This window comes from Bubalus bubalis, chromosome 14 (assembly GCF_019923935.1).
Source record: "Bubalus bubalis isolate 160015118507 breed Murrah chromosome 14, NDDB_SH_1, whole genome shotgun sequence".
Classification (NCBI taxonomy): Eukaryota; Metazoa; Chordata; class Mammalia; order Artiodactyla; family Bovidae; genus Bubalus; species Bubalus bubalis.
The window spans coordinates 23,040,572-23,057,694 of record NC_059170.1 but is presented as its reverse complement, the minus strand read 5'-3'; the positions used below and the strand labels follow the sequence as shown (position 1 = coordinate 23,057,694).

Sequence of the window (17,123 nt, the reverse complement as noted above, 5' to 3'; positions counted from 1 at the left end):
TTAACTCAGAAGAGATGTTCACCAGAGTAGAAATCAAGATTGAATAGTAGAGACATTTTAGTCAAGAGGAGGAGTATAAATTTGGAGAAACACAAAATAATTGTATGTTAAAAAGAGTAGTTGGAGAATTCTTAACTGCCAAGGGCCCAGGTTCAATCCCTGTTTGGGGAACTAAAAATCCCACAGACCACACAATGTGGCCAAAAAAAAAAAGTACTCTAATGGCATTGTGGAGGGTATCTTGAAAGACACACTTATTTATTATCTTTTTTTCTCCCTTCAGCTACGGCTAATAGACTGGGGTTTGGCTGAGTTTTACCATCCTGGCCAAGAATATAATGTCCGAGTTGCTTCCCGATATTTCAAAGGTCCTGAGCTACTTGTAGACTATCAGGTGAGAAGAGAAGGGCAGATAAAATTTTTGTCCTATGTTTGTTTTGCATGTAATTTTCTAAGTGTTATTTTGTGTTTTGAATGGGCCATTTTTGCACATCCATGACTGTCCCTTTTATAGGAGTGTCAGATACGAATCTCTTCAGTTCGTCTACCACAACTTTTGTTTATATTGTCACAATGTCTGTAGAATATAAATAAATCTGCATTTGATCCTAACTGAAGAGAAAGACACTTCTAATCAGAAATTCCAGAGCTTGTTTTAGAATTGAAAGAAGTTCAGGCTCTGTCTTAGAAATTTCTTTGCTGGTATAGCACTGAATTCAAAGAATTTTTATACATAAAAATATTCTTTAGAGCATTATTTATAATGGTGAAAAACACTATCCTACTATAGGGTACACTAAAGATTAAATTCTGAAACAGTCATGCTATAAAATATGGTACACATTAAAAGGTTTCCATAAATTTTTGTTTATGGGTGTTCTTACGTAAGCGAAGAAAGTAACTCAAAATAGTATGTACAGGTTTCAAATGAGAGGGTTAGGGAGTATAAGTGGAAATGCATAGAAGAAAAGACTGAAAAGAAATATATAAAGATACTGGTATTTGGAGCTTAAAGTCAATGGAGTGGGATTTATTTGTTTTTCTATTTTTAAAAAAGAGCTTTTTAAATTTGAAGTGACAAGATTCATCTTGTCATTTCACGTGTGATGACAACATTTTCTTTAATGCAGATGTATGATTATAGTTTGGATATGTGGAGCTTGGGTTGTATGCTGGCAAGTATGATCTTCCGGAAGGAGCCATTTTTCCACGGACATGACAATTATGATCAGGTAATATATGTTGTTCCTATTGAGAAATTTATTGATGTACCCTAGCAATGGCCAGATCTGCTTACTCCTTAGAAACTGCAGTGGATCTTGCTAAAATACAAATGCCTAACCCCTACCTGAGAGCTATTAATAAATTAGAATCTCTGAGTGTAAGCCCCCAGAATAATTTTCAATTAATGGCTTGTTCAGTTAATGATTCCAGGGCCTTGTGGGAGGTACTGTTGCCTTGTTTGAGCACAGTGATTTAATTTGAGATAATGTAAATTGTTGTGAAAGTCACTCAGTTGTGTCCGACTCTTTGTGACCACCTGGACTATACAGTCCATGGAATTCTCCAGGCCAGAATACTGCAGCAGGTAGTCTTTCCCTTCTCCAGGGGATCTTCCCAACCCAGGTCTTCCACGTTGCAGGTGGATTCTTTACCAGCTGAGCCACCAGGGAAGCAAATTCACGTGAAGATGCCGTAATTAATACAGAGAGATATAGTATGTTTTACCCAATTTCCCCCAAATAGAACTTTTTGCCAGCTGTGTACAGGATCACAACCAGGATATTAATATCAGTACAACCAGAATACCAGAACATCTCTGTCACCTCAGGAATCCTTTATATGCCCTTTTGTAGTCCACACCAGCTTCCCCCCGGCCTTCACGCTACTATGTTGTAATCTCATTTCTGCAACTTTATCATTCCAAGAATGTTATGTAAATATGACTTTATGAAGTCATATTTACCTATGACTAACATATTACAACACATATGAAAATGACTACTCTTCATATGAGTTGAAGAATATCGGGTAAATTCAGTTAAAAATCAGCAGCTTTTTGTTAGATGTCACACAGGTTTGAGGAATATAGGAAAAAAATAGCCCTCTGCCCTGCAAAAGGTTTTTCACAGTCTTACCTAGTAAGAGAACCAAATGTATAAGAAAATAAGTTATGGTCATAAATGTCAGTAAAAGTGTAGATAAGATATACAAAGGCAGTTATAATGCGAGTGAGTGGTCTGATGAAGTGGAGAACTTTCCAAAGGAAGTAACATCTTCAGCTAGGCTGTTGCGGTGTGGGGCGGAGGGGTGGGGGATGAGACTTCAGAGGTTGAAGTTCAGTTCAGTTTAGTCACTCAGTCGTGTCCGACTCTTTGCAACCCCATGAATTGCAGCACGCCAGGCCTCCCTGTCCATCACCAACTCCCAGACTCCACCCAAACCCATGTCCATTGAGTCGGTGATGCCATCCAACCATCTCATCCTCTGTCATCCCCTTCTCCTCCTGCTCTCAATCTTTCCCAGCATCAGAGTCTTATCCAGTGAATCAGCTCTTCACATCAGGTGGCCAAAGTATTGGAGTTTCAGCTTCAACGTCAGTCCTTCCAGTGAACACCCAGGACTGGTCTCCTTTAGGATGGACTGGTTGGATCTCCTTGCAGTCCAAGGGACTCGCAAGAGTCTTCTCCAACACCACAGTTCAAAAGCATCAATTCTTTGCCACTCAGCCTTCTTCACAGTCCAACTCTTACATCCATACATGACTACTGGAAAAACCATAGCCTTGACTAGACGGACCTTTGTTGGCAGAATAATGTCTCTGCTTTTTAATATGCTGTCTATGTTGGTCACAACTTTCCTTCCAAGGAGTAAGCGTCTTTTAATTTCATGGCTGCAGTCACCATCTGCAGTGATTTTGGAGCCCAGAAAAATAAAGTCAGCCATTGTTTCCACTGTTTCCCCATCTATTTTCCATGAAGTGATGGGACCAGATGCCATGATCTTAATTTTCTGAATGTTGAGCTTTAAGCCAACTTTTTCACTCTCTGCTTTTACTTTCATCAAGAGGCTCTTTAGTTCTTCTTCACTTTCTGCCATAAGGGTGGTGTCATCTGCGTATCTGAGTTTATTGATTTTTTTCCTGGCAGTCTTGATTCCAGCTTGTGCTTCCTCCAGCCCAGCGTTTCTCATGATGTACTCTGCATATAAGTTAAATAAGTAGGGTGACAATATACAGCCTTGACATGATTCCTTTTCCTATTTGGAACCGGTCTGTTCCATGTCCAGTTCTAACTGTTGCTTCCTGGCCTGCATACAGATTTCTCAAGAGCAGGTAAGGTGGTCTGGTATTCCCATCTCTTTCAGAATTTTCCACAGTTTATTATGATCCGCACAGTCAAAGGCTTTGGCATAGTCAATGAAGCAGAAATAGATGTTTTTCTGGAACTCTCTTGCTTTTTCGATGATCCAACAGATGTTGGCAATTTGATCTCTGGTTCCTCTGCCTTTTCTAAAACCAGCTTGAACATCTGGAAGTTCACGGTTCACGTATTGCTGAAGCCTGGCTTGGAGAATTTTAAGCATTACTTTACTAGCGTGTGAGATGAGTGCAATTGTGTGGTAGTTTGAGCATTCTTTGGCATTGCCTTTCTTTGGGATTGGAATGAAAACTGACCTTTTCCAGTCCTGTGGCCACTGCTGAGTTTTCCAAATTTGCTGGCATATTGAGTGCAGCACTTTCACAGCATCATCTTTCAGGATTTGAAAGAGCTCAACTGGAATTCCATCACCTCCACTAGCTTTGATCGTAGTGATGCTTTCTAAGGCCCACTTGACTTCACATTCCAGGATGTCTGGCTCTAGGTGAGTGATCACACCATTGTGATTATCTGGGTCTTGAAGATCTTTTTTGTACAATTCTTCTTTGTATTCTTGCCACCTCTTCTTAATATCTTCTGCTTCTGTTAGGTCCCTACTATTTCTGTCCTTTATTGAGCCCATCTGTACATAAAATTTATGTTCCCTTGGTATCTCTGATTTTCTTGAAGAGATCTCTAGTCTTTCCCATTCTGTTGTTTTCCTCTATTTCTTTGCATTGATAGCTGAGGAAGGCTTTCTTATCTCTCCTTGCTATTCTTTGGAACTCTGTGTTCAAATGTGTATATTTTTCCTTTTTCCCTTTGCTTTTCGCTTCCCTTTTTTTCACAGCAAGCCTCCTCAGACAGCCATTTTGATTTCTTGCATTTCTTTTTCTTGGGGACTGTCTTAATTCCTGTCTCTTGTACAGTGTCACGAACCTCCGTCCATAGTTCATCAGGCACTCTGTCTATCAGATCTAGTCCCTTAAATCTATTTCTCACTTTCACTGTATAGTCATAAGGGATTTGATTTAGGTCATACCTGAATGGTCTAGTGGTTTTCTCCACTTTCTTCAATTTAAGTCTGAACTTGGCAATAAGGAGTTCATGATCTGAGCCACAGTCAGCTCCTGGTCTTGTTTTTGCTAAGTGTTTAGAGCTTCTCCATCTTTGGCGGCAAATATAATCAGTTTGATTTTGGTGTTGACCATCGGGTGATGTTCATGTGTAGAGTCTTCTCTTGTGTTGTTGGAAGAGGGTGTTTGCTATGACCAGTGCATTCTCTTGGCAGAACTCTATTAGCCTTTGCCCTGCTTCATTCTGTACTCCAAGGCCAAGTTTGCCTGTTACTCCAGGTGTTTCTTGACTTCCTACTTTTGCATTCGAGAGGGAAGGAACCAGGTTATAAAACAGTTTGTTTTTTCTTATTGATATGTTCACATTGGTAGTAATTTAGGGAATGTTGTATGGAAATCCATTCATGCTATGCAAGGAAATTTGAAGTAAATGGGTGTAGCATTCATACCTGTATCCATGATGGTCCCATATTGTTAACTTGATCATGGTTAATTGTTGATTTAATCATGTAATATGCTTTTGGTATGGGTTTTGTCTTCTTTCAATCCTAGTTGGTGAGGATAGCCAAGGTTCTGGGGACAGAAGATTTATATGACTATATTGACAAATACAACATTGAATTAGATCCACGTTTCAATGATATCTTGGGCAGGTAAGTCATAAAACAAAATATGCATCTGCGCCATAAGCACTTTGGGTGTAAAATGATACTTTGGATTCCCAAAATAATTAATGTTCTCTTTGCCTGCAAAGTGTCTGTGGTCCACTACTACAGGATGCTGCATAGGCAAGCCTGTGATGAAAGCTTTGGGTTGAATGGCCATTTTCCCAGATTCACTAATAGGAGTCTGAGTGTGGAGGTTGTAGGCAGAGGATCCCTGACCTTGTAGTCTAATAGAAGGGTTATAGTTGAGTCAGAAATCAAAATCTAGATTTATGTTGCTTCTGTAGATGACAAAACCCCATCTAAGAGAAAAAAATAATCATAGAAATTGCATGTTTCAGACTAATTTACAGACAATAGACTCTAAAAGTAGTGACTAGACCTAATACTAATTCATTCACCACTTAATGGGAAGAGGTAGGCTTTCTTGTTACAAAGGCTTTTGGGGGCCAAGCAGTAGAGATGCCAAGAATATGGGTGGGAGTTGGGAGGAGGCCAACCAGCCCAGCCTTCTGTAACCTGAATTATGTTTGTTCACAAAATTGTTGGGATCCAGATTTCACTTCTGCAACACTGCCATTTCCAGTCTCTCCAGTTAGCTCTTGAGTTTTGACCTCTCTTTGTGATTGGCTGGAATGCTAGACACTAAGGAAAATGTAGGACTGAAATGTTGGGCTTCTCTCCCCCTGGGTCCATTTCTCATTCTCCCTTTTGGCTCTGCAGACATTCCCGTAAGCGATGGGAACGCTTTGTCCACAGTGAAAACCAGCACCTTGTCAGTCCTGAGGCCTTGGATTTCCTGGACAAGCTGCTGCGATACGACCACCAATCACGGCTCACTGCAAGAGAGGCCATGGAGCACCCTTATTTCTGTGAGTCCAGCTGTTTAGTCCACAGAGCTTTGCAGGCCTTCCCAGCAGACTGTACAGAACAAGGGAAAATATATGCTGTGAAGAAAGCTCTGGACCCACAGAACACAATTGGAATCCCGGCCTCCCTTACTTAGCTTGCTGCAAAGTTACTTCTCCCCACAGTGAGCCTTGGTCTCTTCAATGTAGATAGTGATGGCGGTTGTCTTGCAGAATTGTTGAGAGGATTCTTGTCTAACAGAGTACCTGACACATGATCATCCCTAAATAAGCTTCTTTTCTTACTGTGTGGGTGACAGTTCTCATGGCTAGTTTGGAGTGGTTGGATTAGAACATACAGCCCTATGTCTGTCCTATTAATCATTCATTGGAGAGAGCCAGAGAGGCTTGAAGATCTAATTATATGAACACCTTGATCTCCGTTTGTGAATATAGCTAACTACTGTCTTGAGTGAAAATGCCACTTAGCTAGCTCCACTGCATCCTCACTGTGATGTTAGCTTTAGTATCGGGTTGTTCCTTGGGGAGTGGTGGGATGGTGTTTTAGTGAATCAATTATATTCTTACTCAGTCTCCTGTACTTGAAGCAGACTGACAGGCTGATTGAGATGGAGAGTGAAGTCTGTGGTCATAGCAGTAATTTGATCAACCTGTAGTTTTGGCCCATTTGGTACCATGCTTGACCAGCTGCAGTAAAACTCATTTCATTCTCATAATATAATACTGATAGGTAGGGTAGATTGTATTGTCTTGTTAAACTATAATAGGATTGTTTTTGTTTTAAATTAGCTCTACTGGGACTTCCCTGGCAATCCAGTAGTTAAGACTCAGTGCTTCCACCACAGAGGGTATAGGTTCAATCCTTGGTTGGGGAACTAAGATCTCACATGTCATGCAGCCAAAAGTAAATACATTTTTTTTTTTTTTTTTTTTTTAGAAATTAGCTCTACTATGATTACTTCATTTTCCTACCATTTAATAGTTGGCCTTTGTCACAGTTTTAAGCAAAAATAGTTCTATTTTATATTACTTGTTGATTTCATAGTGAAGGTAGTTGACACCTCAATTCTGTTATTAGGGGAATAATACAGAGTCTAAATAAAATGTAAAGACTCAGGATGGCTGCTGTAAGACCCTAGACCATTAGTTCAGTTCTTCAAGCATAACAGAACCTAACATTTTTGTCTCTTTTTCTAGACACTGTTGTGAAGGACCAGGCTCGAATGGGCTCATCTAGCATGCCAGGGGGCAGTACGCCAGTCAGCAGCGCCAATATGATGTCAGGTCAGTGTCATTGGTAAATTTCTTTTTTTTTAATGTATATATAGAAGTCAATTGTCATTCTTAATTTTGCTCCTTCTTTGTGGCCTGATTTCTATGGCTCTCCTCTATAATGATTTGTGTGGCTCTCTCCACCAGGTTTCAGGATGCTTTTGAAACCTGTTTTCCCTTAGTAGTTAGAGCAGGGATCCCCCAACCTCTGGGCCACAGAACAGTACCTCCTGTCAGATCAGCAGTGGCATTAGGTTAGAAATAAAGCACACGATAAATGTAATGTGTTTGAATCATCGCAAAACCATTCCCCACAACCCCAGTCCGTGGAAAAATTAGCTTCCGTGAAATCAGTTCCGGGTGCCAGAAATGTTGGGCATCGCTGAGGTAGAGTATCAACAGTCTCTTTGAGGCCAGGATCACAAAAGTTGTTTGGGACTTGAAAGTCTCAACAAGCCATTAAGAATGAAAAGAGATTCTTTCATCTCACAAGTTAGAGTGGCAGTAGGTGATGTGGTCCTCATCACATGAGAAAATGAGGGAGAGTATAGATGGGGTTTGTACGTGGGCACAGATGTGTATAAGCATGGTTCTTTTTTCCAGAGCAGCTACAGGGTGCCTAGTAAATTACAGTGGTTTGCGTGCAATTACTTTTTATTGTTGTTGAGTCATTACAATTTAGAGTGAGTTTTTACCAGGGAGAAACCACAGTTACCCAAAAGAAACCATAGGCCTGTCCCCTAAGAATTATATGCATGGGCAGCGTCCACATGGGTGCTCTTGTGAGAGTACCTACTCCAACACCCTCAACAAATTGCTGTTGTCTCAATTTTTTTTTTTTTTTTAAGAACTAGCTGCCTTCTAGAGTTCAACCTCTGGGTATCATGCAAGTGTGCAAAATGATACATACACAAGGTTACTCATTCTAGCCATATTTGTAATCAGAGACGATTAAAAACAGCTCCTTGTAGAATAAGGAACTGATAAGATGAATTATGGGGCATCCTTTCAGCAGAGTACTGTATACTCAGAAAAGCTCGAGTGTTTCTGTTCTTTTGTAGCCTCAACTCAAAGGTAGTAATGTGAGGTGAAAAGAAGCAAGATGCAGAACCATGCTCAAGACTAGGAATGGGCAAAAACATAGAATCAAGTTCTTATATGTGATTCTTATATGCATGTTTTTATAAAATTCAAGTATACCTGTAAAATATTTATTTTGAAAATTTAAAGAACTAGCTGACTGAGGGCAATGTAACAGGTATATGATCAAAAAAGTAAATGGAAATAAATCCTAAAACACTGTTTTAACTTAGAGATGAGAAATGATCCTCTCTGCACCGGCTGACTCTAGGCACAGTGGCCACGAGCACATGAACTTTGACTCCAGCCTTCTGCTGTTCCATTTGTAGTGACTAGCCACATGTGGTTATTTAAATTCACTGAAGTCAAATAAAATTGTAAAATCAGTTGCTTAGTTTAGTTACACATTGCAAATGCTCAGTAGTCACATGTGGCTAGTGACTGTCATGTTAATACAGGTTACAGAGCAGGTTTGGTTGGACAGTGTTATCTTAGACAGTCTTGGGTTGGAATCCAAGCATACATAGCTGTACATGCTTAGCTGTGCACCTTGGACAAACTGCTCAGACTCTCCAAACTTAGATTTCCGTCTCTGTCTTCTAAATTTATTGGAACTTAAATTTTAATTTCTGAGGATTTAATTTGAAATTAATTTGTAAAAATTAAGACGAGGCCTTCAATAAAGAGAGTATTTATTGTGTCACTTTTGAGATAGGTGCTTTGAAAAACTGGTGACTTAAGAGTTCCGTGGTTGGTGCTTCTGGCTCACTGTCAGCTGTTTTCTTTCAGGGATTTCTTCAGTGCCAACCCCTTCACCCCTTGGACCTCTGGCGGGCTCACCAGTGATTGCTGCTGCCAACCCCCTTGGGATGCCTGTTCCAGCTGCCGCCGGCGCTCAGCAGTAATGGCCCCTTCTGTCTCCTGATACCTGAGCAGAGGTTGGGGAGTCCACTCTCTCCCTTGATGCAGCTTGCGCCTGGTGGGGAGGGGTGAAATACTTCAGAAGCACCGTGTCTGAACCGTTGCTTGTGGATTTATAGTAGTTCAGTCATAAAAAAAAAAATTATAATAGGCTGATTTTCTTTTTTTTCTTTTTTCTTTCTTTCTTTTTTTTAACTCGAACTTTTCATAACTCAGGGGATTCCCTGAAAAATTATCTGCAGGTGGACTATTTCATGGACAAATTTTTTTTCTCCCCTTCCAAATTCAGTTTCTCATCACTAAAGTTCAAAGATAAACCAGCCTCAATTCCAGCTGCTGTGTTTGGGTGGAAATTTCTTCCCATGCTCACCATTGCTCCCCTACCATCCCACACTCTGAGGGGGTTGTACTTCACGCTGTTCTCCAGAGATTACAAAAATGTAGCTTCTTCAAGGGAGGTGGGAAGGAAGGAGGAAGGGAGGACCCAACCTATAAGAGCAGTACACTGTTAGTCACGTATATCACTTTACTCCAAAAGTGCTTCAGTGGGGTTATCCTGGTGAATCTAGTGGAAGTACATCTTAGTTACATTGAGATGCTGAAAATCTACCCAAAATGCAGACAGGTCCTGAAAACTTCTCTGCAGTTTGAATCATGTCTTATTGACCTAACCTAAATCCAGCTCATTTATAATTTCGTTTCAGTTTAGTTTAAAACTTTAATATCATCCCTCCCAGATTCCTTACCTTGGTCCTCTGACTTTCATCTCCCAACATGCTCTATAGCTGGTAGGAGGGGGAAGGTAAAATCTTTTTCAGTTTTCTTTGACTTGGCCCTTTTGAATTCAGTTAGTTATTGGGCATAACTTATTGCTTTTTACAAAAGGAAAAAAAAAAACATTGTCTATGTAGGTTTCATGCTAGCAACTCTTTAAGAGCTAATGAGAGATGTGGCCACTGAAGTTTATTTTCAGCTTTCTACCTTCATTTCCTCCTACCTTCCCCTTCCCTCATATGCCATCCAATGAGAAGACCTGCCCCTCAGGTTTATAAACGTATCTGAGTGGTAGGAGCAGAGCCACTATCTCCAGTGAAACTGAAATGGTAGACCTGTAATTGTGGGAAAACTAAACTCTCTTGTTACAGCCCTGCCACCCCTTGCTGTGTGTATATATATAATACTTTGTCCTTCATATGTGAAAGATCCAGTGTTGGAATTCTTTGGTGTAAATAAACGTTTGGTTTTATTTATCAAGGTTAGATTTAAGTTCCCTGTGTAAAGGTCTCGCTGGGTGGGTGTCTCACGTTCACATCTGAAGGGCCTGCAGCCCTGTACCATGGAGGCTTCCCAAGGCCCCCATTTTTATACACCCCTCGTTCAACCCATGGTACCGGGCAGGGCAGAGAGGCCTTAAAAAAGCACCACAAGCCAAAGTGTCTCTGGGGATTAAGGATCCTTTGCCATAAAATCATTTTGTGTCTCAGCAGTGCAGGGATTGGGGATGGGAGAAGTCGCCAGTTTTTGTGTGTTTGTTTGTGTGTAAAGTGGATTTTCCACTGTAATCCAACCACCTAAGTTTATCAGGTGCTTCACTGAGGAAGCCTAGTTTTTTAAGCACAATAGCAAAATCATCAGCTCTGTATTTTCTCCTGTTATTGCATTACAGTAGCTGCTTGTGGGGACTAGGAAAAATTCTTCCAACATATTTTAAGACCTGAAGTCTTAGTTCCCCATTCTCCTACCTTTATAGATTTACAAGTCTTTCTCACCGGGGCGGCAAAGATAAACATAATTGTTTGAGGAGTTGAATTTAGTGAACTTACCTAACTTTGTAACCCATCTTGGCTTTAGTAACTTTATCAAGGTGGTGGCTTTAGTGAATATAATGGTAAACTTTAGAGAAAGCTAAAGCCTTCTTGTATAATGTTTCTCCACCATAGGGAAAACATTCTGACTGTGTGGCAGGGTGATTTTCTTCTTTGTGGCCACGTACAGTGGATATTTATTGTTCTTGATCCTTTTTTGCCCTAGAATGCTGTAGGGGGTTACCATGTTGAATCTGTGCAGAAGCTCAAAGTGCCGGATGTGCCAGAGATGCAGTCTGTGATTTCATTTGCACTGGATTATGATTTGAACAGGACTAATGAATTCTTTCTTCTGAGGTGGGGAGGAGGGTTGTAAATCAAGATTTTACATCACGTCTTTGTAGCTCAGAGAACAACCTAGGTGTAGCTGAGGCTGATGTGGAAAGCTGCAAATAGCTGGACCTCCTAACATGCATCAGACCTTGAAGGAAGCTGAAGGTGAATGCAGAGGACTCTGAAATGCTACCCAGGAGCCTCTTAAAAGAAATAGAAGTTTTAAAAATGCTACTTAAGGAGTCACTGCAGAAGCATGAAAAATTAAAAAAAGACCCAATTGGGTGGGTGGGAGGGACAAGGGTTTACAGAGTAACAACTTATGTGTTGTTGTAAATTACCTCATCTGTATACCTTGTATTGGGACACTTCATTTCTCAGCACTACCTGTTTGCATTGATTAGATGGCAGGATCTGCAATGCCAATCTCAGACAGTTGTGTTGGCAGTTACTCTGAAAGTTTTTTTTTTTTTAAGTATTTTTTTTAACATTGTTTGAAGTGCCCCTCCCCCCACTTTTAAGTTTGAAGTCATAAGTTCCCCCTCCCCACCTCAATGATTTATTGGTTGTAATTGTATTGTTATTGGTATAACGAAAACATAAATTGTGCTGGGAAGAAGTTGTGCCATGAAGGTCTTTAATTTTTTTTTTTTTTTTTTAATAAAAAACATTTAAACAAATGAAATGTCCCTGCAGCCTGAGCAGTATGCTTCTCCTGCCGACACCGTGTGTTATAAATGCCTTAGTTCTCATGTGCTTTGAATTTAATACTGGGTTGATGGCAGTGTGAAGCGGGATGGATTAAGGTTGGTGGAGGAGCACTGAAGTCTAGGAATTTTTAACATGGAGATATAATGAAGAAAGCATGATGTTGCTAAACAGGATTGGTTTCATTCCTGCCCTTGTTACATACTTGGCTACTTGGCAAGTTACTTCTGGATCTGTTTCATCATCCATAAAATGGAGCCACTGCTTCTTTGGATTGAATGAGAGTAAATGTCAAGTGTCTGGCACCTGTTAAACCTAACTCCCCTGGCCCCTTGTATAGAGTATTAGTCCTTGGCCCTGACTTTGCAAGTAATTCACAGTATGACCTCTCTCTCCTCTGGCTCTCTCGGGACCTCTGTGTGTTCAGTCAGGGGGAGACTGGATGAGATTTCTTCTGAGCTTCTTTTCAGCTCTGACACTGAGTTTAGAAAGTTTGAGTTGGTGCATAAAGGCCCATAGAGACAGTGTGTTAGCAGAAAAGACCAGTGTTAGTTAACGGCAGTAAGCCCTGTGGAAGATCAGTCTTGGAGATACCTCCCAGTGGGAGGCAATTTGCAGTCTTGGGGTCTGGAATGAGCTTATGGTGAGCTTATGAGAACATATTTGGCAGCTTAAATAGAAACTATGAAAAGGCCAGTAAAAGAAGTGCAACAGAGTTGGTTTTTGTTGTTCATTTGGTAAGCCGTGTCCGACTCTTTGTGACCCCATGGACTGCAGCACACTAGGCTTCCGTGTCCCTTGCCATCTCTTGGAGTTTGCCCAAGTTCATGTCCATTGAATTGGTGATGCCATCCAACCATCTCACTCTCTGTTGCCCTCTTTTTCTGCCCTCAGTCTTTCTCAGCATCAGGGTCTTTTCCAACGTGTCGGCTTTTTGCATCAGGTGACCAAAGTAGTGGAGCTTCAGCATCAGTCCTTCCAATAAGTATTCAGCATTGATTTTCCTTTGGATTGACTGGTTTGATCTCCTTGCTGTCCAGGGGACTCTCTCAAGAGTCTTCTCCAGCACCACAATTTGAAAGCATCAATTCCTTGGTGCTCTGCCTTCTTTATGGTCCAGCTGTGACATCTGTACATGACTACTGGAAAGACCATAGCCTTGACTATATGGACCTTTGTCGGTAAAGGGATGTCTTTGCTTTTTAATACACTGTCTAGGTGTGTCATAGCTTTCCTGCCAAGAAGCAAGCGTCTTCTAACTTCATGGCTGCAGTCACCATCCACAGTGATTTTAGATATCACTGCTTCCACCTTTTCCCCTTATATTTGCCATGAAGTGATGGAACCAGATGCTGTGATCTTAGTTTAATACTGAGTTTTGAGCCAGCTTTTCACCCTCCTCTCTCACCCTCATCAAGAGGCTCTTTATAGTTCCTCTTTGCTTTCTGCAATTAAAGTGTTATCATCTGCATATCTGAGAGTTGATACTTCTGGCAATCTTGAGTCCAGCTTGTAACTCATCCAGCCTGGCATTTTGCATGATGTGCTCTGCATCATAAGGTAAATAAACAAGGTGACAATAAACAGCCGTGTCATACTCCTTTCTCAATTTTGAACCAGTGAGCTGTTCCATATAAAGTTCTAACTGTTGATTCTTGACCTGCGTACAGGTTTCTTAGGAGACAAGACAAGATGGTCTGGTATTCCCATCTCTTGAAGAGTTTTCCACAGTTTGTTATGATCCACATAGTTGCTTACTGATGTCAAATGAGTATATTCTACAACATTATGTACTTGAATTGCCATTTATTCTTTCTCATTTAAAGAAATAAAGTTGAAATCAGGAGATGCTGTTATCCCAGATTCCTAGTTTTCTTTAAATGTTCAGTGCATCCATATATTATTAATATTGGGAGTTGAGAAACATGGTTTAGATAAAAGGAGCCATTGCATATCATGTATCTGAAATGCCTAGGTTAAACAAGTGTTAATTTCTGACATTATCTCTTTCTTATTTTATCCATGAGACAGATAGGAAGATTAAATTGTTAGAGTGGGCCTATTAGAGGCAGAGGAATATACTTTGTAAAATTAGAACTTCAGGGTGTGGCTAATGACTGTAATCCTAACATAGTAGAAAACATTGTGGATTGGTTGACAGATTTCAAATTTTTTTTATTTCTTCTCAGACTTTAAATTTCATCATGTTTCACCTGTTGTCAAGTGTGTTACAAGTATCTCTTGAAAAAATACCTAGTTCTGTCACCATTCCCACTAGCAATTTCTCCCCTGAGTTTAGAATTGGGTTTGAGTAATTGTTTCATCTTTTCAGCCCTTGCCTACTCTGCTGGTAATTTCACCCTCCCTTGTGCCTCAGCTTTGAGAACTGTGGCTGATCGTTAGTGGTGTGCATGCTAGGGAAGCTTCCTTCCTGGGATTTTTTCCTGCTTGACAAATGTTCACCAGAAGTCTTTGAAGTAAAGCAGTCCCCAGTTCTGTCTTCAAAGAAATGGGTCTAAAAACCATAATCTCCACCATATTTAAAGTCACCTTTGTCTGCTTCCCCCACTGCCATCTCTACCCCTGTGCCCTTTTTCCTAATAATACCTGAACTTGTTATTTTTGTCTCTCTCCCAACCTGCATGTAAACTCCCTGATGACCTTGTATGTTTTACTAATCTGTGAATCTGTGCATCCTCATTATGAGGATGTGGTAATATCCCTCAGAATTGAAGATCAGTGGAGTATCACAGGGAAAATGCTTGGCCCCGTGTGTGTGTATACTTAGTGCTGTCCAATTCTTGGTGACCCCATGGACTGTATAGCCTGCAAGGCTCCTTTGTCCATAGAATTTTCCAGGCAAGAATACTGGATTGGGTTGCTGTTTTCTTCTCCAGGGGATCTTCCTGACCTAGGGATTGAACTTGCATCTCTTGCATTGGCAGTCTCCTGCATTGACAGGCAGATTCTTTACCACTAGCACCACCTGGGAAGCCCTACCAGGTTCCTAGTAGGTGCTCAATAAATAGTAATTCCATCCTACACTCTAAGTTCACCTTCCTCCTCCCTCACATACAATAAGTTAATTGGGAGTATTGTTGAATAAGATCTTGAGATCAGAAGAACCTTGTTCATAGGTTTGCAGCTGTAATTACAAGCTATAGGCCGGACTGGATTAACATGACAAAATTTTTATTTAATGTTTGCTTCTTTATTTAGTAATATAATGAGCCTTTGGTGAAATCTTAAGTGGCTGAAGGCTGAGCAATGATCCTGACCAATTTAGAAGACTTAGATGCCGCAATATCCCTGCTTTCCACCATTTGTATATAATAATGTGAAATTCAGGCTGTTCTCCAAGTAGAACAGACATACAGAGGGTGTCACAGGGTAGTCTGATTCTGGAGTCAAACTTAATGTAGACAAGTGCTTTCTAGATTTTTATAACCTTACTGTGATTCTGTGGTAAATTTTAACTACTGCAAAGAAGTAACCTAGTTGGACTTCACATGCTCTGGTTCTGCTGAGAGTTAAGTAGTACACTACACAAGAGTATAGTTTTAGATCAGTAGTTTAACTTCTTGAATCCTCACAGATGACTTAAATTATCATTGTAAAACTTTAAGTCATCTGTGAGGATTCAAGAAGTTAAACTACTGATCTAAAACTATACTTTAGATGTACCAAGTTGTAAAAGAAGGTGTAACATACCCATGAACCCACCCAAGTCTGTATTACCAATACAAATGAAGCCCCTTTGCACCTCTTCTCTTCCTCCCTGCCCCAGAGGTTCTAATATTGTTTTCATATGTAAAATTGGAGTCTTAGTATCTATTTTGGAAAGTGGTTATTCAGGTTAGATACAAATGCTTGCTACAGTGTCTGGCACATAGTAAAGTTAGGCTGAAGATTCATTTCCACTCTGAATTGTGTGTAATTGTGTAGGTCATGTGCATGTGCAGAAAAAGATGCCACATAAGCTGTGCAGTGCTGGAGACTTGTGCATTTATTTCTATAATTTTACAGCAGATGGCTGTAAGTATCTGGTTGCAGAAGGAAAAAAACCCACGCACTAAATACGACAGGTTTTCAACAGATGCAGGTTGTTTCTAAGTTGCATGAAGGCCAGCATTGGCCTGTTCTCACCCCCATCACTCTTTCCCTCTAAGATCCTACCACTCTTGTCTGTGAATTTTTCTCTACTGAAAGCCAGATATTTTTGCACTACAGTGAATTACAGTCTGGATTTGTCTCCCTGTGGTCATAATCACCAGGGATTCTTGGTGACCTCGATGTAAGAAGCTCTTCCCCAGACACCTCCAGATGGGTGACTACAGGATGGCCAATCCCTTTCTTGGAGAAGTTCTTGAGGGGATTGGGTATTTCTGAATCAGCTTCAATCTTGCATCACCTGCTTTGACAGAATTTTCTTGGTTCCTCTAATGATAAAAAAGGAAAAGTAGCAGCAGCTGGCAAGTGGTTTCCTGATTTCACCCTGTGAGTCAGTCTCAGCTATAGATAAATATTGGTAGACTTATCTAGAAAGGGAGCACTTAGTTTCTCTGTTGAACAGTTTTTGAGAATTCTATGGTAAACTTCCTATGAAGAAACCTAAACTCTCATAGCTGTTTATTCATTCTGTTCCTTGCTTACCCACTCAACTTCATCCCCTCAGCCCAGAATCAGGGTTACTTACCTTGACTGGTCTTTGCAGAATTCATTTTTTAAATAAAATATGCCCCTCAATAAACATGTGCTGATGTCCATGAGCCTGGTCCCATGCTAAACACTGGAGATTGGGAGAGATGAGATGCACAACCATGGGGAAATGTGTTATTGTCAAATAGAAAAGCAGAAAACAAATTGTTCCCTAGGGGGGGAAAAAATCATACTGCTAGTCAGCATAGTGGATTGCTCTAAAGATAGATACCTACCTCTAAATATGTGAGGGTGCTGATATAACAATTTACTTTAAAATAAATAGCCAGTTTCAAAGAGAGAAATGGGAATTTCAGGATAGCAGAAAGGAAGACAG

The 17,123-nt window shown here is 40.5% G+C and overlaps 1 protein-coding gene across 2 annotated transcripts in view; it reads left to right on the top strand.

Annotated features, from left to right (window-relative positions):
- CSNK2A1 (casein kinase 2 alpha 1) overlaps positions 1 to 10,496 on the top strand; it is a 57,798-nt gene extending 47,302 nt beyond the window's left edge. For both annotated transcript variants that reach the window (XM_006049567.3, XM_044927775.1), the window contains 6 exons: positions 284 to 394; positions 1,131 to 1,232; positions 4,988 to 5,088; positions 5,824 to 5,972; positions 7,167 to 7,253; positions 9,111 to 10,496. In XM_006049567.3, coding sequence (XP_006049629.1) covers positions 284 to 394; positions 1,131 to 1,232; positions 4,988 to 5,088; positions 5,824 to 5,972; positions 7,167 to 7,253; positions 9,111 to 9,226 — 666 coding nt within the window. In that variant the 3' untranslated portion in view covers positions 9,227 to 10,496. The remainder of the gene's footprint in view (positions 1 to 283; positions 395 to 1,130; positions 1,233 to 4,987; positions 5,089 to 5,823; positions 5,973 to 7,166; positions 7,254 to 9,110) is intronic.
- Positions 10,497 to 17,123: the final 6,627 nt, after the last annotated feature.